This window comes from Gadus chalcogrammus, chromosome 2 (genome assembly GCF_026213295.1).
Source record: "Gadus chalcogrammus isolate NIFS_2021 chromosome 2, NIFS_Gcha_1.0, whole genome shotgun sequence".
Lineage (NCBI taxonomy): Eukaryota > Metazoa > Chordata > Actinopteri > Gadiformes > Gadidae > Gadus > Gadus chalcogrammus.
Genome location: NC_079413.1, coordinates 22,940,238 through 22,961,851, shown reverse-complemented (window position 1 = coordinate 22,961,851; position 21,614 = coordinate 22,940,238). Strand labels below are relative to the sequence as shown.

The 21,614-nt window shown below is 50.7% G+C and overlaps 1 protein-coding gene across 1 annotated transcript; it reads right to left on the bottom strand.

Moving 5' to 3' along the window:
• Window positions 1-1,734: 1,734 nt before the first annotated feature.
• LOC130402595 (E3 ubiquitin-protein ligase RBBP6-like) lies at window positions 1,735-21,116 on the bottom strand. The gene is made up of 23 exons (XM_056606827.1): window positions 20,560-21,116; window positions 19,686-19,806; window positions 18,012-18,063; window positions 17,070-17,114; window positions 16,060-16,148; window positions 15,718-15,811; window positions 15,445-15,584; window positions 14,858-15,051; window positions 13,901-14,004; window positions 13,000-13,179; window positions 12,596-12,750; window positions 11,904-11,997; window positions 11,026-11,095; window positions 10,507-10,549; window positions 10,124-10,206; window positions 9,787-9,841; window positions 6,786-6,983; window positions 6,022-6,153; window positions 4,880-5,850; window positions 3,388-4,204; window positions 2,891-2,996; window positions 2,504-2,742; window positions 1,735-2,464 (listed from the first exon to the last, which is right to left on the bottom strand). Exons 1-23 carry the CDS (start codon window positions 20,723-20,725, stop codon window positions 1,735-1,737), a joined length of 4,878 nt encoding a protein of 1,625 aa, XP_056462802.1. The 5' UTR covers window positions 20,726-21,116.
• Window positions 21,117-21,614: the final 498 nt, after the last annotated feature.

The window sequence follows — 21,614 nt, the reverse complement described above, 5'->3', positions numbered from 1 at the left end:
GCAGCACATGTCGCTGGCACACAAAGGAAGGCAGAATTTAAACACAGAAGAGAACGACGAGAGAGAAAACGGCAGGATTAGAAGGACACACTGAAATTGCAACTTGGAAACAAAGTCTACAAGGACAGCACAGGAGATAGGACGACGGGAACGAGGAGAATGGAGAAATAAAACAGCAAACCTCTCGCAGGATCCGAGCGCGTGGCTGGGATGCTGTGTTCAAACTGGTCTGGCTCAGCACTGATCTCTACCAATGATGTAGTCGTCTGTCTGCACCCTCTCCCCACGCTGCGTCTCATCTGTCTGCGAGCAGGTCTCTCTACCGTGTCCGTGGCTGACCATCCGGTACATTTGGTTTCTAGTCTGTTTGGTATTTTATGTGCTTTTTTTTTTTTATTATTATTTCTGTTTCACAGTCATCTTCCTATGGAGAACCAAGCTCTGATCAGCAAATCAGTGTTTCACTCTGAGATTTTGGATTTGTCATTTGTAATTGAATGCTGTTTGTCGTGCATCACCTTGATATCAGTCCTCATCTGCCAGCTGCCCTTCTGGTATTGTGTGATGCTGTGTACCTGTCAATCTGTTCTGTTATAGGTCAGTGTTATCTCCAGTGTGTCTTTCTGTCTGGATCTCTTACAACTTCTGAACGGCAACATGATTGACGACAAAAAGATATTCAAACATTAATAAAAAATATTGCTTGTGTTCAGGTCAGGAAAAGTAAAAATCTATTTTTTTTAAGCCAACTCAGAAATAAAAACACAAAAAATCATTATTGTTGGTAGATTTTGTATTTATTTCTGACCAGAAAGAAAGAGTCCAACACATTTTGGTAAGCTATCCATACATTGATTTTTAAACGAAAAAATCACAAAATTATAGTAGGCAGAGGGTTAAAGAAATTATAAATTCACAGTGCACATTTCATATCAGCAGCAAAATCCACGCAATCTTTCAGGACCTCAAAGTCCCCTCCATCGAGAACAACGATGTCGATTTACTCGTACATATTTAAGGCAATTAAAGCTGTGATGTTGCTGTATCGGACGCTCACAAAATCAGGCTTGATCGCTGACATCACTGTGCATGAACGTTCATACTACAAAGTGCTTCCCCCTCTCTGCTACTCAGTCAAGAATTATTCTTACCCCATTCATGGGCACAACGCTTTCGTCTGTCCAGCCGATCCCAAACCTACTTTGAGAGAAATAAATAGTAAACGTTCGTCATGAGTAAATAAATCTGCACCATAAATACATACACACCGTCTTGTTATTCAAGTAAGGATCATTTTGGCTAGTGCTTCAATCAAGGCACCAATGCGGAGGTGAGGAATTGAGCTTGGCATTGTTAAAATAGAAATGAAAAAAATAATAAATTACAATATAAATTAAACAAACAGGCCAAGCCCACTCTAGAACTAAGGCTAGTTGGTTAGAACCAACCGTAAACAAATGGTTCCCTGTTACTGATTGTTAGTTCATTTCTCTTCTCCTTTGCAACATTCTTCAACACGAAAATCTACAAGCAGCGGGTTTCTAAAGTAACAACAAAAAGTTGCACCTACACATGGCAAACACATTCTCAAACAAAACTCTTTTTTTTTTCCTTGCGTTGTTCCCATATTGTATCATATACCATCATCATCCCACTCCTCGCCATGTGAGGGCGCTGTGGGTGTAAACACTAACGACCCCGCCCCTATTAAGGGAGCTGGTCTGTGATTGGCTGCTAGACCCTGCTCTGCTGGAACAGTGACGCCCCGCTGATGATCTTGATGTCGATGGGCTTCCGGGGCCGCAGCAGAGCGTTACGGCCCCCGGAGAACACGTCCAGCCGGGGCTTGTCCGGCGGCCCCCGGGCGGCCCCGGCGCCGGGGGGGTCCGCTCCGGGGCCCTGGGAGGAGGGGGGGCGCGGGTCCCTCCTCTCGGGGCCCCCCGGGGGGCCCTCTGCCGGGCTGCGGGGGTCCCTCTGCTCTCGGACGGGCTGGTGCTCGTGGTGGTCGTCCCGGTGACGACGATGCTGCGGTGAATGATGATGGCGGTGGCGGCGGTGGTGTGGTCTTTGTTGTTGTTCCCCGGCCTCGCCGTCCCGGGGCGTGGCCGAGGGCGCGTCTCGGCGGGCCTCGGGGGCCTTCCTGTCGCGGCAGGACACCGTGGCGTCGGGGTCACGGCGTCCGCGTCTCCCCCCGCCGCCGTCGGCGCCGGAGACGCCCGCCGCGGCGGCCGGCGGGCGGGGAACTCCGTCGGGCTGGGAGAACGAGGACGAGGAGGAGGAGGAGGAGCGGGACGAGGGCTGGGACGGCCCGGGGCCGGCGGCGGCGGCGGCGCCGTCCTCGGGCTCCCGGCCCCTCGCGTCGCCGGCGGTCCGCGAGGAGGAGGAGGAGGAGGAGGAGTGGGGACCCCTCTTCTCCGTCCCGCCGCTCGCCCGCTCGCTCTCCGTGGTTCTCCTCCTCTGGTCTCTGCCGCCCTCGCCTCCCCCTCCCCCCGCCCCCCCGGACCTCCCCCTGCCCGTCTCCCTCTCCCTCCCCCCCTCGGCCTCCCGCCCCCGCGGCGCTCTGGCCCCGTCCTCCGGGGCGAGCCCGTCCCTAGCGGCGGTCCTCTTCGTCGGCGCGGAGACGGGGACGGGGCCGAGCGCTGCGGAGGCGTCGTGTAGACGAGCCTCGCCGGACGCCGGCTCCTCCTTCCCCGCAGGGGGGCCCTTGGCCCCCGCCTCCAGCGGCGCCCACCGGGAGCGGACCTGGGGAGATGGGAGAGGGGAGAGGGTCAGAACGGGGGCGGAGTCTCGCCGAGCCATCAGCTCCGCCGGAGCCAATCACAATGTTGAGTTGACCACACATTATTTGCGAGGTGATGCAGCGTTCCGAGTGGAGCCCCTGGGTCCTCACCTTCACGGGGGCCGTGGTGTCCTCGGGGTGGAGGAAGCCGTCCTGGCTACTGTGGTTCTCCAGGGTCTTCCTCTTCCTGTCCTGGCGGCCCTCGCTTCGATCCCTCCTACAGACAGAGACAGAACCAGGCAGCGTTAGGGTCCAGCGCTCCAAGGTCCAGCTCTCTGACCAAGCCTCTTCTTGGGTCATCTCTACAAAGGAATTAATTTGCTATAAAAGTGCTCAAGATCTCCAACCCTGGGATGATCATCTATCAACTACTAGTTGTTTTCAAGGATTTAGAAGATCTGAAGAGGAAAGGGGCATTATTTCGGTAAAATATAAGCATAATCAGCTCAGCCTAATGCTGAAAGATATATCCATCATCATAGGTAAATAATAAAAATACAGAAGGGAAGAACATTTTAAATATCGCTCAAGATACACGGAGTAGCTGTGACTGAAATTAATAGAAGCTGTTCCGTTTCTTTGTGGGGTCACTGTGCCGCGTCACTAACCTAGCATGGATTGGCGTTTCCCCGGAAGCTGAGGTGCTTTGGCTTCTTCTTCCAGGGGCTTTGGTCCTCTCCCCGCCCACCTCCCCGGGCTCCTCACCCCGCCTCTTCCTCGCTCCTGCCCTCGACTCCTCCTTCTCCTCCTCCTCCTTCTCTTCCTCCACCTCCTCCAATACCTTGCCTCCATCAGCTCTCCTGCTCCTCTTCTTCTCCATAGTCTTCATCGCCTCTCCTCCACCAACGGGTTCCTCCGCGGCTCTCCGGACGGTGGTCAGTAGTTTTACTCCTCTGTTGTCGTCCACCACTTCCTCCCCGTCCTCCACTGTGGGCGTGTCCTCGTTTTCATCTCCGGCGTCCATTCGCTCTTCCTCGACCGAGCTGCCGGCCGTCGGGTGAGACTCAGCCACCTTCTGGACCTCCTCCAGCTGGGTGAGGTTGATGTTGATGCTGATGCTCTTCCTCTGGGGGTTCCTCACCTTCGTCACCCCTTCCCAGAGGGGGTACTCCGTCGGTGATCCACGGGGGGGCGCTTCCTTCTCGACGGCGTTCGGTTTACCCCCGTGCCTCGGGTCGTCTCCGTCCTGCCCTGACTTTGCGTTCTCGCTCCTGTGCGAGGAGTCGAGGTGCCGGCCGTCCAGAGGAACGTCCTTCCTCAGGGACTCGCTGCTCCTCTCCTCTGCCCGTCGCTTTTTCCTCTCCGACCTGGAGTGATCCGGGCGTGGCTCGCCATGCTTTGGTCTGCCCGGCTCTGGAGCGCGGCTGGGCTCTGTGGACACTCCCTCATCGCCTGGATGTCTCTGGCCCTCCCTCCCCCCATCGCCTCTCTGGCCCTCCCTCCCCCCATCGCCTCTCTGGCCCTCCCTCCCCCCCTCGCCTCTCTGGCCCTCCCTCCCCCCATCAGCTCTCTGGCCCTCTCTCCCCCCTTCGGCTCTCTGGCCCTCCCTCCCCCCCTCGGCTCTCTGGCCCTCCCTCCCCCCATCGGCTCTCTGGCCCTCCCTCCCCCCATCGGCTCTCTGGCCCTCCCTCCCCCCATCGGCTCTCTGGCCCTCCCTCCCCCCATCGGCTCTCTGGCCCTCTCTCCCCCCCTCACCTCTCTGGCCCTCCCTCCCCCCATCGCCTCTCTGGCCCTCCCTCCCCCCATCGGCTCTCTGGCCCTCCCTCCCCCCATCGCCTCTCTGGCCCTCTCTCCCCCCTTCGCCTCTCTGGACCTCTCTCCCCCCTTCGCCTCTCTGGCCCTCTCTCCCCCCATCGCCTCTCTGGCCCTCCCTCCCCCCATCGCCTCTCTGGCCCTCCCTCCCCCCCTCGCCTCTCTGGCCCTCCCTCCCCCCCTCGCCTCTCTGGCCCTCCCTCACCCCATCAGCTCTCTGGCCCTCCCGCCCCCCATCGCCTCTCTGGCCCTCCCTCCCCCCCTCGCCTCTCTGGCCCTCCCTCCCCCCCTCGCCTCTCTGGCCCTCCCTCCCCCCATCGCCTCTCTGGCCCTCCCTCCCCCCCTCGCCTCTCTGGCCCTCCCTTCCGCCGTCGGCCCTCAGCGTCCCAGCGTAGGGTCGGTCCCAGGCCTCGTCCCCTGGCTCCGCCCGGCTGCAGACCCCCAGGTTGTGTAGCGGGGTACCCGGGCTGTCGCGGTTGCTCCCCCCGTCCCAGCGGCCGCGACCGGACGAGGAGGAGAAGGAGGCGCCCAGAGGCGGGGCCTCCTCCGCCTCGCCCCCGTCCGCTCGCTCCCTCTCGCTCCTCCTCCTCTTCTTCTTCTTGTGCGTCGGGTCGTCGGGACCCCTCGAGGCCGGCGTGCGGGGGGGGGCCGGCTCTCTGTCCTCGGCCTCGTCCCGGTACGACGCCTGGTGCCCGAACATCTCCGAGCACCTCTGCTGGTAGGTCAGCGAGCCCGAGTCCTCGTCGCTGCCCGGGGAGCGGCTGCCGTCGGGCGACCGCCGGGGGGGGGAGCGGCTCCTCTTGGCGGGGAGCCGGCCGGGCTGGGGCCGGGCGTGCTGCGAGGAGCAGCAGGGGCCCGAGGGGGACGGGCGCCGGCGGTTGGGCGCCGGGCGGCCGCAGGCGGGGCGGGGCGTGGGCAGGAGGGGCGGCGGCTGGAGGTGGTGGGGCGTCCCGGTGTAGTTGCCAAAGTACTTGTCGTACCACTGCAGGTACTCCGTCTCCCACTGGCGGAAGCGCTGGGCGTCGCAGCCCGCGTGGTACGGGTGGCGGTCGCAGGCCGGCGAGCCCCGCCGCCCGGGGTCGCCGTGGTGATCGTGGTGACTCCCGGCACTGTGGCGGTGGTGGCGGCAGCGCGACGCCTTCCGCCGGGACCCCCGGGACCGAGAGCGGGACCTGGACCGCGTCCGGGAGCTCCTCCGGCGGCGGGACGGGGAGGACGAGGGCGGCGTCGGGGAACGGGACCGCTTGTAGCCGTGGTGATGGGAGCGGTCGCCGTGGCGACGGGCGGAGCTCCGTCTGTGGCGTGGACGGGACCTGGATCTGGAGACGAAAGGAAAGGACGTCATTGGCTGAGGATCTTCCGTTTGGCCCGTTTATCTGCACCTAGATCTGCACCTAGATCTGCACCTAGATCTGGACCTAGATCTGGACCTAGATCTGGACCTAGATCTGGACCTAGATCTGCACCTAGATCTGCACCTAGATCTGCACCTAGATCTGCACCTAGATCTGCCTCTGGAGTGCGCGGGGCCCGGGGACCTGCTGGGGGACCTGGAGTAGCTCCTGGAGGGGGAGTAGGAGTCAGAGGACATCTGGCTGACGGAGGAGCTCCTCTGAGGCGACCTGGGAGAGAGCGACAGCAAAGGGAGACAGCGAATAAATACAACTGAGTCCTGTTCGTATGAAACACTCTGTCCCGCTTACAGTGCACCGAGGTTATACACGAGGAAGAACCGGCCTTCTGCCCACAGCTAGCACTTATTACATTCAAACAACATTGAACCTTTAAAAAGCTCAGTTTATTGGACTGGCCCAAGCCCCAGGGCCACACGGCAGACCAACAAGAACGGGGCCCGGCCGTCCTCAGGGGGACCCAGCATGGCTGGAGGGGAGAGGGGAGAGGGGAGACCAAGGCTTAGTGTCGCCATTAGTTCATTCATTGAAGATGAGTACGGTGGGGTTGCCACCGTGGGCGATAGGTGCTTCATCCCCGAGGAATGAGCTCTGCCACGCTGCCTCTCTGGAGGGAAGGGATGCAGGGCATGGCCAGTGGAAGGCTACAGAGGAGGTGGACTGGAGGGAGGGCATACTACCGCACTGTGAGGAAGCTGAGCCAGGCTGGGAATGCCTCTTCCCAGGCTTCTGGGAAGAGGCATTCCCAGCCTGGCTCTTCGAAGTGTCACACGCCCACTAAGAGAGACACGTACTCATGGGAGAGGACCGCGGACATGCCGGGGGGGATGGTGAGGACCGACCTGGAGTAGGACCGCCTCCTCTGCCTCTGCATCCGCCGGTACTCCAGCAGCTCTTTGGCGAAGTCCCCGCCCAACTCGTCCGCGGCGGCCTTGGGCCTCTGCTGGCCCCGCCCGTCTCTGTTGGGCCCGCGGCCGGACGACGATCTGCTGGGGGAAGAGACGACGGCGGGGGGTTTGAACCATTTCCACGGAGTTGGCCTGTACCATGATGGGTAAGCGTTCCTCGAGGGGGTTCGGCTGAGTACACGTTGTACTTATGGGTCATGCAAATATATCTTAGAAAAAGGGCCTTTACAAAGATGAAGGTGTACACCTCAAACCTTTCACCTCAAACCTTTCACCTCACAAGCTCCAGTTAAGGCCAATGACATAGCTAACAACCTGATAAATAATGGGAAGTTCAATATACCAAACAAAGACTTTACCTTCAAGATCAATAGACACTTGAAAGAAGCATGGAACGCACCATCAGCTGACCAAGATCTGTGCTCTGACTTCTCCATGGCTGAGGTCAAAGCAGCCATTGCCACACTCAAACAAAACGAAGCTCCAGGATCAGACTCCCTACACCCAGAATTCTTCCAACACCTCCCAGATTGACCCTACTATGGCTGAAGAACTTTTTCAACACGTGTCTCAGGACAGTGAAGATCCCAAAGATCTGGCGCACCGCCAAAATAGTTGCCATACTCAAACCAAACAAACCAGCTGAAGATCCAAAAGCTACCGACCAATTAGCCTACTCTGCATCAGCTTCAAACTCCTTGAAAGACTGATCCTCAACCGCATCTATGACACCGTTGATGAGAACCTCCCTAAGGAACAAGCCGGTTTCAGAAAAGGCTACTCTACCACTGACCAAGTTGCCCGACTTACTGAGGATATCACAACTGCATTTCAATGCAAAGAAAAGGCTGGTGCAGTATTTGTAGACCCGAGTGCTGCATATGACACCATATGGCATCGTGGCCTTGCCTTGAAGCTGCTACAAACAATACCAAGCAAACACATGGTGTAACTTATCATGCAGATGACGACAAACAGAAGCTTCACACTGCACATCGACCATCAAAAAACCAAAAAGAAAATGCTAAAGAATGGCGTGCCCCAGGGATCTGTTCTAGCTCCAATCTGCTTCAACATCTATACCTCGGATTTACCAAAAACAAGCAGCAAAAAATACACCTAATCAGACGACATCACTCATCAACTCATCAACAGACTGCAGATCATTCAGAACTCAGCCGCCCGGATCATCACCCGCACCAAATCATCTGACCACATCACCCCTGTCCTCATTCAACTTCACTGGCTCCCAGTACACTACCGCATCCAATACAAAACCCTACTCCTCACCTACAAAGCTCTCCACAACCTAGCCCCCAGTTATCTCTGCGACCTCCTCCAAGAATACACTCCCTCCCGCTCCCTCCGCTCAACCTCTGCTGGACTACTATGTATCCCCACATCACTACTCACTACAATGGGTGCCCGGTCATTCAGCTGTTCAGCACCCAGGCTCTGGAACTCCCTCCCCCCACACATAAAACAGTCAGACACCATTACAACCTTCAAGTCACAACTCAAAACTCACCTGTTCAAACTCGCACACAACGTCTAACTGATCACTGTTTTGTTTGTTTTTTTGTTTTGTTTTGTCTTGTTTTTGTTTTATTTATTTCTTATTGCTTATGTTTATTTATTTATTTATTTATTTATTTTTTCCACAATGTCTTGTTTTTTAAAAAATGTATGATGACTATATGCTCTGTAAGGTGACCTTGGGTGTTTTGAAAGGCGCCTCTAAATTAAATGTATTATTATTATTATTATTATCACACTCCTAACTACCGGAACTTCCTTTAGCTCACTAAATGACACCTTAACTGATGATCTTACTAATCTGAACAAATACTTTATCAACTGGCGACTGAAAATGAATGAAACCAAAACTGTCAGCAGCACCTTCCATCTTGCCAACCGACTAGCCAACATCCAACTAGAAGTCAAATGTGCAGGAAACATCATCCCATTTGAAAAGTCACCAAAATACTTGGGTGTTACTCTGGATAGAACCCTAACCTATAAACAACTACTCCAGCAAGTCAGAGCCAAGGTGGAAGCAAGAAACTGCCTCATTCACCGTCTCTGCGGAACCTCGTGGGGAGCAAGTTTCCCTGTACTCCGGACTGCTACTCTAGCACTGGCCTACTCAACAGCAGAATACTGTGCACCTATTTGGTGCAAATCCACTCACACCTCCAAGCTTGACACAGCCCTCAACCACAGCATGCGGATAGTTTCAGGATGCATAAAATCTACACCAACCTCATACTTGCCAATCCTCAGCGGAATCCCACCACCAGCAATCCGTCGTGAAGCAGCCTGCCTTAACCTTGCACAGAGAGCTCAACGCAGAGCCAGCCACCTACTCCACCACGACATCAACTCAAACGACCCACCACCACGCCTACCGTCGAGGGAACCAATCTCTGCAAGACTCCGGGGCCTGCTGCATGAGGCAAATGGCCAGCCACCTGGGTCCTGGACCATCACACAATGGACCAAACAGTGGGGCCAAGCCAACACCAAGCTACATCGAAACACCGTCCACAAGGCCTGCAGGACACAACCTCAACCGAAAATCCTGGGTACGACTTAACAGATGCCGGACAGGACATGGACGCTTCAGAGCCAACATGCACAGGATGAACCTTTGTGATGCCCCTGACTGCCCCTGTGGAGCCCCAGAGCAAACGGCTGATCACATCATAAACGACTGCACCAAGTACCAGTGCCCTGGTCCCCAGGCACTTTCTACCCTGAACAGCGAAGCACTGGCATGGCTAGAGGACACAAGCTTAGTCATTTAACAGTATTGAGATGTACTTTGTGACATACGAATATATATATATATATATATATATATATATATATATATATATCAGGTGTACACCCTAAGAACAACAACATGACAGCGACTGGAATGGGCGGAGCTCACCTCTCTTTCATCCGGCGCTGCTGGTGTCGGTACATCTCTTCCTTAGGGATGAGGGGGGGGATGGAGGAGGAGGAGGCGGAGCAGGTGGAGGGGAGAGCGGGGGGGTGGAGGGTGGGAGGGGGCACCGTGGGGCAGACGGGCGGCAGGCTAGGGGGCGCCCAGGGAGGGGGGGCCGTGAACGGGAACCCCGGGGGGAAGCCCGGGTACGGGGGGAAGGGCATGGAGGGGAAGGGGGAGGGCGGCGGGAGGAAGCGCTGCGCGGTGGGAGGCGGGTGAGGGGCGGCGGGCGGGGGGCCGGAGGGAGGGGGGCCGGAGGGAGGGGGGCCGGAGGGAGGGCGAGGGGGTGGGAGGGGCGGGCCGGGGCCCTCTCTGGGGTAGGGCCAACCCCCGCCGACGGCAGGACCGGAGGAGGTGGAGGAGCTGGGGGAGGGAGAGAGAGGGAGTCAGTAAACACGGAGGTGGGGGCTCTGAGGGAGAGGACAGGTGGGGGCTCTGAGGGAGAGTACAGGTGGGGGCTCTGAGGGAGAGTACAGGTGGGTGCTCTGAGGGAGAGTACAGGTGGGGGCTCTGAGGGAGAGTACAGGTGGGGGCTCTGAGGGAGAGGACAGGTGGGGGCTCTGAGGGAGAGTACAGGTGGGGGCTCTGAGGTGGGTGCTTGTGTCTAAAAGCCCTCGTAAACAAACGCCGGCTGAATCACCGCACACCAGAGACAACACGTACCTCTCCTTGACGGGTGGCTGATCCGAGGGTCGGACTGTTGGGTCTGTAAGTGATGTACAGATAATACCACATTAGCTCGACGCATAGAGCGTCTTCTCGGATGCTTGCACACAAAACTGGATCGATTGTGTTGTCAAGTATTTTGGAAAAGAAAGTCGAGTCAAATGAGTGCCCTGAATTACAGCGTTTAAATCACATTTGATAACTTGGGTAATTGGATTCACCCGCACCGTCAGCACGTTAAAGGTACAATATGTAACGAATGTGCGTTACACCTCGAGCAGATCAAACATGATACGTCATCAAAGATTCAGGAAACATGCTTAGTCGACATACTGCCTTACAGATGCCACACGATCTGGTATATAATTAGCAAACAAATAAACTCAAAATGCAAGCATTAGCTCGCATTTAGCATCGACTTACAGTGAATAACACGTTGCCGCTTGCCATTGTCTAGAATGATATATAATGTTAATGCTGCCATTACTAATTATTTTATGGCCTGCTGTAACTCACATGTTGGGGACATTTGTGTATTTTTAGGGCTGATGGACTCCCGGTCTTCCGCCACTGGAACATGGTAACCCTTTGTAAGAACACACACACACACACACACACACACACACACACACACACACACACACACACACACACACACACACACACACACACACACACACACACACACACACACACACACACACACACACACAGATTATTACAGGCTCTGTAATGACAGTTCAATCTAGCAATACCTAATACCGTGCGTGTGTTTGTGTGTGATTCGCTCTCCATTTATTGATTAAGGCATCATTAATTAGTTAGTATTACAAGCATTGCACACATTACTGATGAAAATACAATTAATTTGGCCTTGAGGATACTGGATGATCCGTTTCACCCCCTCTTCCCTGAGTACTCCCTTCTCCTTTCGGGTCTACGCTATAGAATGCCTCGTGTTAAAACACACAGAGCACTGACATATTTTGTGCCTCGGAGTATTGAGTTGATTAACAGGTTTAAGAGAGCCACCCTAAAGTATGCATTATGCACTTTGAATGTTTAGTCTTTATCTTTTCATAATGTCTGTTATTATTATTGTGTCATTCTGTGTTCTGTGTAAGTCTCTCATTGTCTGAGTCTGTATGTGCACGGCTTTGTGCTGACATGTGCTTATGCTCCAAAGTGCAAGACTAATTCCCCTTGGGGCAATAAAGGTTTGATCTATCTTTTACAATGGTACATATTTTGATCAACATCTTAATATTTATATTCAGCCTGTGTGTGTGTGTGTGTGTGTGTGTGTGTGTGTGTGTGTGTGTGTGTGTGTGTGTGTGTGTGTGTGTGTGTGTGTGTGTGTGTGTGTGTGTGTGTGTGTGTGTGTGTGTGAGTACCGGGGCCATCAGTGGTGGTGCCTCCACAGGCGAAGAGGACCCAGAGGGGATGGAGGCCTCGGCTGCATCAACGGAAACCTCGGCCTCGGCCTCCCTGGAGGATGAAGACAGAACACACCTTTTTAGTCCACCGTACCTCACCCCATCATTTACACTCTCATCCCTTCATCCACACGACCACTAATGTTGTCCTGCTATACTATGATCGTTTGGTATCATATCGGCAATAGAATGCAGCGGCCTTTGTGTTTATTTATCTCCAATGATCAGGTACTACTATCCACACTTCATATTTCGCAAAATTAAATCAAGTAATATTTGACGTTGTGAATTATATCTAAATCTAGATCGCTCCAAGTACTCCCGATCACCCGTTTTTAAACGGAACAGATCTGGGATTAAATATCTGTTCAGCACTCTGCCACGACATCATGCCGGGGAACGCTGCCCTCTAAGGTACCCGGAGCCCTGGTTGGAGAGCCCTGCTCTTCTTGATCCAATGTCACTACGCACCGCGACGAATAACAACCGTCTACGCACGAGGTAAGAAGGTGAAACATACGCAGGCAGGCACGGGAACAACGATGACTGCGTAGCAGTTCTCTCGGAGCTCAGAAGCCTCATCTAATGCGAGGTTGCGCAAACATGTGGTCGCCCGCTGTGTGAACAGGCACGGCCGCGTGTGGACGTACGTGCTGCCGGGCACGTCCGGCTGGTTCTGCGGACGCGGCGGTGAGTTGACCGGAGTGCTGGAGGCAGATGAGGGGGCCGTTGCTACGGGAGACGGCGTGTTCGGTTGAGCCAATGGCGGGGTGTGTGCAGGCGGTGGGCGGGACATCAGAGGGTCCTAAGAAGAGACCGAATCAAATCGACAGAAACACCAGCGCACACCAGTCTTAAACCCTGAAAATCGTTTCATCATCTAATTGGTAAGCAAAACGCGATATTTTCACAATAAAGGCGGGTGTTGTAGACTGGTGCTCACGCAACCGTTATCGAAACAATGGACCACCACAGTGTTATGCCACGCCAGTAGCCGTAGACTCTATGATTAACTTGGGAGTCAGAAAGCGTTAAGATCTCCCTAAGCTCCAACCTGCTGGTGGCGTGTTTGCTGGTAGGGCGTCTTGGGGCGGGTCTGGGTGGCAGAGACGGGTGGAGGGGGATTGGGGGCCGGGCTGGGGCTGGGGTTTGACGTCTGGGACGTCGGGGCGCTGGGTCCCGGTGTGGCCAGGCTGTTCTGGTTGCCCAGCTCGTTGTTGAAGCTGTTCACCGCCTGTGGGGAAAGATGGATGGGAAGAGACGCCTTAACCCCAAACCGCTCGTCTGTTAGAGAGCAGGTTGGGGTTAGGGATCTGACTCAGGGATGGCCATAGGCAGGCAACCCTATTTGGAGATGATAATTAGTCAGAACTTACTTTATGACGTATTTTACTGTTTACAAAGTGCTTCAACGGACAACATTGATAGAGATAAATCAAAACCAAATGGGAATAATCTGAATTTGCATGAAGGAACTTCACAGGTCTATTTGGAAATAAGCATGTTAGAGATCATACATGAACTAAGAAGGGATGGAACCCAACACCTTTCAGCCTGGAGGGAAACACCCTCGCGACTACACTATATTGAGCCCCAAATAGAAGGCATGTTAATGCACATGAGTGCTTATAGTATTGAACAATAAAATCACATTAAAGCCTAATATAGAGGAAAATGGACGGCAATCAACTGGAAGAAACGTTGCAGCAATATTTATTTTATGCAACGACCAGGAAATCAATCGTTTTCATTCAATTGTTAGTGGAATGAAATGCACTTAAAACACTCCTAAAAGGAGACCTTTTGTTTTCAACTTAATGCAGCGATCCCGACGCGATATAAAAACATCAGAGCTCCTCATCAAGAAGCTCTATCAGTCTACTGAACCCCATCATCAAGCCCCCAAGGCCGTGCTCCTGTCCAGTAAGCCTGGCTTCCCCCGCCTCTGCTCTCACCTGTCGGAGGAACTTATTGGCTACCAGGGTGTCTGGAGAGACGTCCACCTTGGCGCAGGTGGGGCAGACGTGCTCGTCTGACTCCAGCAAGGCGCTGCGGATGCCTGAGTAGCACAGCGACGGAGAGAGAGAAGATGGAGAGGGAGAGAAAGGAAAACCGGGAGGGGAGAGGAAGACCGAGTGAGTGAGTGTGTGTTCTAATGCACCGATTGATACTGAAGGACTAGTCTCAGCTTGTCCAGATATGCTTGTAAATGTGTGGCAATAGGACTACTATAATCCACGTTCGAAGACAATTAACGTTTGTATTGTATATCTGAAATATGCAAGTTAACACAGTTGTACATACATGTGCAGTATGTATTCATTCGATGATCTCTTCATGATATCTGTGTGTGAAGCTTGGCTGTCCAGTAATTCAAATAATACAATATAGGAGTTATATGGCAGATGCTGAGCTAGGCTATCTCACAATATCATCTACGTTTTAAGACAACTCCCCTGCTTCCACAACTATACGATAATGTGTTTATTAAAAAATGTGCTAGCATTTACATCAGTGACAAATCACATCATAAGATTGTGTGAGTGTGTGTGTCAATGCGCAATCAAACAAAATGTTAAACCCATACAATTTTAGAATCAGAATTTTATTGACCTTGTGAAAATGTACACATTTTATTGGTGCAATACATTGGAAAGAAATCTTTAATGGAAAAACATGTGCAGAGAGTACATCCAACTTAAAAGGACAACAGAAGACAGATATACATTGACAAAATGGCATGAAGTGCAACACAGATGAGACAAACACACACATAGATCTACACATAGGATGTGTGCGCTTTTCTGTATGCATGCGTGCGTGCGCGTGTGCGTGTGTGTATGTGTGTGTGCATGTTTGTTTTTCTGTACATGTCTGTATGTGTGGGGCGTGGCCGGTTGCCAGGTACTCACAGTCATCACAGTAGCTGTTTCCACAGCAGGGGATGAGGACGGCGTCGTGGAGCATCTCCCTGCAGATGAGACACAGCAGCTCCGTGGGGACCGCCTCCTCCTCCTCCTTCTTCTCCTCCCCCCCAGCGCCCGCTGCCGGGGGCAGGGGCGGCGCGAACGGAGGCCTCTCCTTCTTCCCCTTGGCGTAGGCCTCGCTGGGGGACCCACGCAGCCACACCGGCACACACACGGACAGGCACAACAACGATGAGCTCCCACGGGAAATTCACGCAAATTCAACCCTTGGTTGATGGATGTTGTGTCACAGTTTATAAACCTGACAAACCCCGAACGCATTATTACTTATAGCACGATACGGATTCATGCAAATGAATAAAAACATGAGTGAAACCTAGTTTGGTTTCGGAACAGCTTTAATACTAATTCACGGGAAACACGCACTACTCTCTAGTAACAGCTGCGTGTGTCCGTCTGTCTGTCTGTCTGTGGCTTCGGCCCCTAACCCAAGAGAAACCCGATCACGGTCTGGAGCAAGGTAAGAACATGCAACGCGCTACAGAGTGCAGGACGTCGCCGGTGGTACTCACGCGTCTATGGTGGGAATGGCGTATCGACCGCAGTGGGTCAGCATGGCCCCCTTGATGTTGGGGTCGTCCACTTCCACCATGAAAGAGCGAGGGATGCCCGTGCTCTTCTTGATCTTGGGCAGGGACTCAAAGGTCTTGTCCTAAGCAAGGGGAGGCACACACACACAGACACACACATGATCAACCCCCTTGAAGTGCTCTCAAACTATCTGGCTCTCTTCTCTCTCACACACACACGCACACACACACACACTAAACCCGTCGTGCTCTCACCCCATTGGTGGGGCAGTTTCTGATGTGGTGACCATTCATCCCACATCGGAAACAGGTGTAGTTGGGTGGAGGAGGCCCGTGCTTCTTCACATAACTTCACACAGATGGGGAAGAGAAACGCATCCAAGTCGAAAAAGGTACAAATTAATAAAAGACGGCAAAAACCATTTTGTGGATGAGGAAAAAGGAACCGGGTGTGACACAAGGTAGAGGTATGATGTGAAAAATGAGTTAACCATTATACCAGACAACTTATGAAGACGAGCAGTCCACAGACACAACATAGCTAACATGATACCAACACGATTGTTTTCGCGGTTTGAATGGGAGGGCCGGACTTACTTCATAGGGTCGTATTCATGGGTGGACTGGGACATCATGGCTTGGATTTTGTCCTCTTCAGACGCGTTTGCGTTGGCCAGATTGCAGGTCTGTGTGTGTGCACACACGTGTTGGGATGGGGTAAGGGAGGGGGGGGGTCACATGTGTGAAATGAGTGTCACTAAAGGGCCCACGCCTCCCCATGCTGATTGAGACATCAACCAGATTTATCTCCTTTTATGCATGTCGACTTTCTACAATATAAATGAGGGCATTGAAGCAGTGTCCACGTTCTCCTTTTCACTTTTTTAATACCCCAATTGAGTATTACAGGTAACAAGATAAATTGTTAAAAGGGTTCCTATTAAGCCATTAGGATTGAGTGTGATTAGCCATTACAAGCCGTTTGAAATTCTGCCTTTCTATGTGTTTTAGTGACTTCACAAGTGGGAGTTGTCACCTAGATGTATGATGAATAGATCAGCAACATTAACTACAGTCCACTGGGTCCACTGATGTCGCCAAGGCACAGCAAAAGGCAGATTTTCAAAAGGCTTGTTATCACTAATCACACTCGGTGGTCAATCGGGGCCCTTTAATCCATACTCAACGTGAAGTAGTAAGAGTTGGTTATAATATTACATTTTCAAGACAACAAATATTGAATACAACTTTGCACCGCAAACTGACTAAAGAAAAGCATGCAATCATGCTGTAGAACAATAATCAAAAAGTGAACAATAATCAAAATTCAACTTTATTTGAACCAGTCAAAACATGTAAAAACACACAGCCAAGTAATTTGAGCAAGTCTAATGTTAATGCTGATGAGCTATTTTCCTAAATGTGCTTTATTTGAAATTTCTCTATAGAGAATAAGATTATCAGACACTCAAATGTTGTCTTTTTTTTCAACAGTACCTCGTAAAGTACAAATCATAAGCTACTATAATCCTATATGGTATAATTCTATGTGCATCGATTTATGTCACTGGCAAATAAGAAGTCATAAACAGAACTGAAGAGTATACCTGGGAGAGAAGGGTGAGGGATCTGGAAAAACTCTGGTTATCCATCTGTTGGAAGGACAGAACATTAGTCAAGGATAGACTGAAGCCATTCATCCAGTAAGTGTATTGGATGGAAAAAAACTAGGTCACATGTTTGGTTCCAAATAAGGGAAGGTTTGGGCACAAGCAAGTGGTAAAAAAAAGACCACAATCGAAAACACATTCAAATTGATTAAACCATGAACATGAATACATGAACTTTCAGTTTCTATTTTCAGTTTCTAGAAACTATGGGGTCAGACAGAAGACCGCACCTGCGTCATCAAATTTGACGGTGAATTCCCAAGTAGCCAACTCATATCTGAAAGCTAACTTGACAGTTGGCTTTGCCCATCTGGGAGGTAGAGTGCGACATGATAATGTCCCCCCCCAGCCCGTTACATTTCAAACACCCCCCCCACCTCACCCTCTTTACACAGAGATTGTGAGTTTGCATAACAGGGACATTCTCTGTGGTCACAAACCACCTTTGACGGGAAAAATAAAGAGCATAATACAATTAAGAATAATGCAAACGTTTTATTAAGAAACATATTTTTTATCTCACTTAAAAATTACACATGTTTTATTTCTAGACAAAACAATATGTTTTCAAAGCTTTATGAAATTAGGCCATTGTTTGAACAATGGCCTTTTCCTTGGAAAAAAACAACCCTAATGGCTATAATACATGTAACAGCAAGTTGTGACTCATGTAATGGTGGTGTGTGTTTGCATGTGTCAACACACACACACACACACACACACACACACACACACACACACACACACACACACACACACACACACACACACACACACACACACACACACACACACACACACACACACACACACACACACACACACACTTTGTGAGTGCATTTGAGAAAGGCGGTTCAGGGTGCGTCCTGAGTTACATACTGCTTTGGTGGACCCAAAGGCCTGGTGGTGAAATTGGTTGTCGGAACGGTCACTGAAACAGCAAAGAAAAGCACCAGTATGAGTCAGGAAGACCCCTGCCTACTGTGTATAATCACATCAATGCCATGTTAAATAATGGCAACGGATCACATTGAATACCGTTTGGACAAGACTCGATTATTTCCCAACGCTAATGTCAATGATTTTTTACATTTAGTGGATCGTAAAAATCCAACCTGCATGCATGTTTGTGGTTTGACAAACATGCATGCAGGTTGGTAATATAATATCCAAAATCATGTTCACAGTGGTGATTATAGTCACACCCCACACACACACACACAGAAAGCTTAAGGGTGGTTCCTTAGATAAACAGTTCAGTTGGCAAGACAGGGTTTATTTATAATGATTAAGGTCAACACAACCCCTTGTCTGCAAGAAAGCACTGCTGCACACTCAATGCGTTTGTGGTTGACTGCTGAATAGCGTGAATAGCCTGCCGTGGATTCCCTACAGGGTGATCATAACAGATTCGTCAAGCTGTGCCTCGGGCTGAAACTATCTCGATGGTTTCCGCTCGCGGTTCTACACCTGTTAGTTTCACTGAGAGAGCCGTTTCCGTTTGCTCAGCAAAATCACTCAGACTTCGAATTCCGTAATGATTGTTTGGTTAACTGAACCCCATAAAAGATAAGCCTTGAGTTTCAAATGCTTAGGACGGAATTGCTTATAACGTATGGCCCGAAACCTTGTTTTAATGCTTCCAGTTAAAATGGTATTGTTTTGCAGAGAGGGCATTGAGTGGCCTTTAGAATAGTGAAGAGTATATTTACTAGTTTGAAAACAGAATGAGGAGATATAATTAAATGCACATTTTCTGGTAAGAATATACCACTTTATACACTTTACACTCTACATTAATATAACCTCAAAAGACATGCTATCAACAGACAAAAGCTGTTTTTTCGTTTTTTGAGTAAACCAGATATTCAACTCCCACATGAGGTTTGTTGGACAGGGCTAATGGCTTTGACAAGTACTACCTTTCATCCTATATCGTTCATTCTAGCTTGATCGTTTTGTTTAATCTACCGTGATCAGTTCCATACCTACTCTCTCGGAATGATTTGCAGTTTATGTAACACAGGAACATTACTACATCCGTTGATTAAACGTCGACCTGAAAGCTGATGCTGACGTTACAACCGTAGGGTTTTAAAGGGAGATTAGCTAATTGAGACATGATTGATTTTTAACTGACACCTTAACGTGCACGAACACAGACCCCGACAAACACCCACCTCAGGCCAGTATGCCTTAACCAGTATTGGCTGTTGTCAGCAGAGGTTTTATTTTAGGAGAACATGTTAAACCGGTGTTGGCCAACATTGAGAAGTTGGGGCAGTGTGCAAGCCTCTACATGGACTGAGCAGTCTACTGCAAACCAAGCCATGCAAATTGGATGCATGATAATTCCAGGAAAGTAGTAAAAAATGATATATATATATTTTTATCTCACAGCTGTTAACAGTCAACCATTTCACTACAATTCATGTTTATGATACATTTCCCATCAAAAATAATGAACGGAACCATGAATGAACTGAATTGCTCGGAAATATTGGTGACAATTTGTGAGTAGCATACAATACAGACTTAGCAGTTGACACTTACGTGGTCTTGGACATCGTCTTGGACGTCGTCTTGCTCCCCGATGACTTGACACCCACCTTAGGGATTCTCCTCACAATAATAGAGGAGTTCTTAGCGATGAGATCCTCGTCATCTTTGTACTCTGAGGGGAGATGGAGAGGCAGTACATATCTAAAAAAAGGCTTTTTAGTGTTTTAGTTGAACAAAGCCCTCATTTAGCGTAGGGCTCCATTGCTTCTTAATGACTTGGGGAATATGGATATGAAAAGATTTAGTTGAATGACAAACATGTGTTTCGCATGAATAAGCCATAACAATAAGGAACATAAAAATGAAAGGGACAGCTTATAATTCTTACTGCACAATATTATGTGTTCATTGTTATTCTATGTATAAACCCTTTTGTCTATAGGCCTACATAAACATTATTATAACAATGTATATTTTAAATTATCTTTACAATACAAAAATGCAATTTAGATTGTTCTACCAAGAAGTCAATACAAATTCATCATTTTGTTAATCATATAGCCACAGCTTTTGCTACGTTTGGACGATCCAACATTATCAGGGAAACACACGCTATTTTTGGACAAGGGACTATTTGTTATCACACGAGTAACAGGCTACTTATCCAAACGTTAACTTATTGAATAAAGAGTGGTCGTGGCATAGGTTTCAATGCATTAGGACCATCGCCATGGCGTGACTCTCTACCCACAAGCTTCTGCCCTCATCCAGACCCAGGTGACGCAACCCTCGGACCACAGTAACCCACCAGCTGTCACTTAAGAACCACGTGGATCCAGACCGACTAAACCGAACCCAAACCCATCCCCCCCCCCAACCCATTAAAGCACGGTTGATCCACCCGTCTACCGAGGCGACAAATTACCTTCCTTCGTCTGCGCGTTGGTGATCTGCAGGTCGCAGTCGGCGGCTCGAAGTTTCTCCCGGTCCATGATCTGCCTCTTCAGGTCTTTCAGCGTGATGTTGAGGCCGTCGAACACCATCGATTCGTATTTTAGTTTAGAGGAGAATTTGTAATGGACGTGAGCCATGTTGACAGAACCTAGACCCCGGTCCGGACGGTTAGCAAATAAATAGTCAAGGCAAAAACGGTGACAACAGAGTGGCACCTAGTTATTCGACTTTACAGACTTGCCAATCAAGTCTGCAAGCTAGCAGGTGTTAGCCGCCGGTTACAGTGGATGCCGACGAGACAGGCTAATAACAAGCCGCGTTCTGCTCTACTTCGGCCAAACTGTCGGGACGAGGTAGCCAGCGACACACCACTAGCATCAGACCTTCAAAATAAAGAAGATTTGACCAATTCCGACTCGGGTTTAACTTTTATTCTCTCCCATGCTGCATGCTGGATGCAGCGCTCGTTGACAGAAACTACCAGCTGTTTCCACCAGCAACGACTCGTCATCACATGATCACCGGGGCACGAGGCGTCGAGCCGGCTGCACACACACACACACACACGCACGCACGCACAGTGGTGATTAACGCATGTATGTTTTTTATTCATTTATTTTTATTTATATATTCAGCTTTGAATTCGGGATCCATACAGCTGCGAAATACTTGAGATGTGACGTTGTTTGTTTTTATAAAGCGAAAAATAATTCTTTGCTCTTGTTTGGCTTTCACTCGTATATTTCAGAAATAGGCTACCAGAAAATTAAGGTCGTAAAAACAAGCCAGTCAACATTTGTATGGTTTCGTTTATCCTCCACTATAATTGCTGTGTAACAGCTTCTGTGTTAGGTCAGAGAAGGAAGTTGCTCTAGCGTTGATGGTCCAAGAGCCACGCCGTGCACAATGCGTCCTGGGTTTAGGCCAGCTTCGGCCCGTGGGAAGGATGCGTCGCACCGATGACGGTGCAACTTACAAAACACCACTTAAACCATGTCTATGAGCAATCTAACACCGAGGGGTTTA

Bases quoted from the DNA above. Each gene is read 5' to 3' on its own strand.
- LOC130402595 (XM_056606827.1), bottom strand. From the start codon at position 20,725: ATGGCTCACGTCCATTACAAATTCTCCTCTAAACTAAAATACGAATCG. The intron at 10,207-10,506 runs GTACGTGTTGTC...TCCCTCCCCCAG, and splicing joins CAGCCACCCGTCAAGGAGAG to CTCCTCCACCTCCTCCGGTC. The intron at 6,984-9,786 runs GTGAGCTCCGCC...ATCATGGTACAG, and splicing joins CAGCGCCGGATGAAAGAGAG to GCCAACTCCGTGGAAATGGT.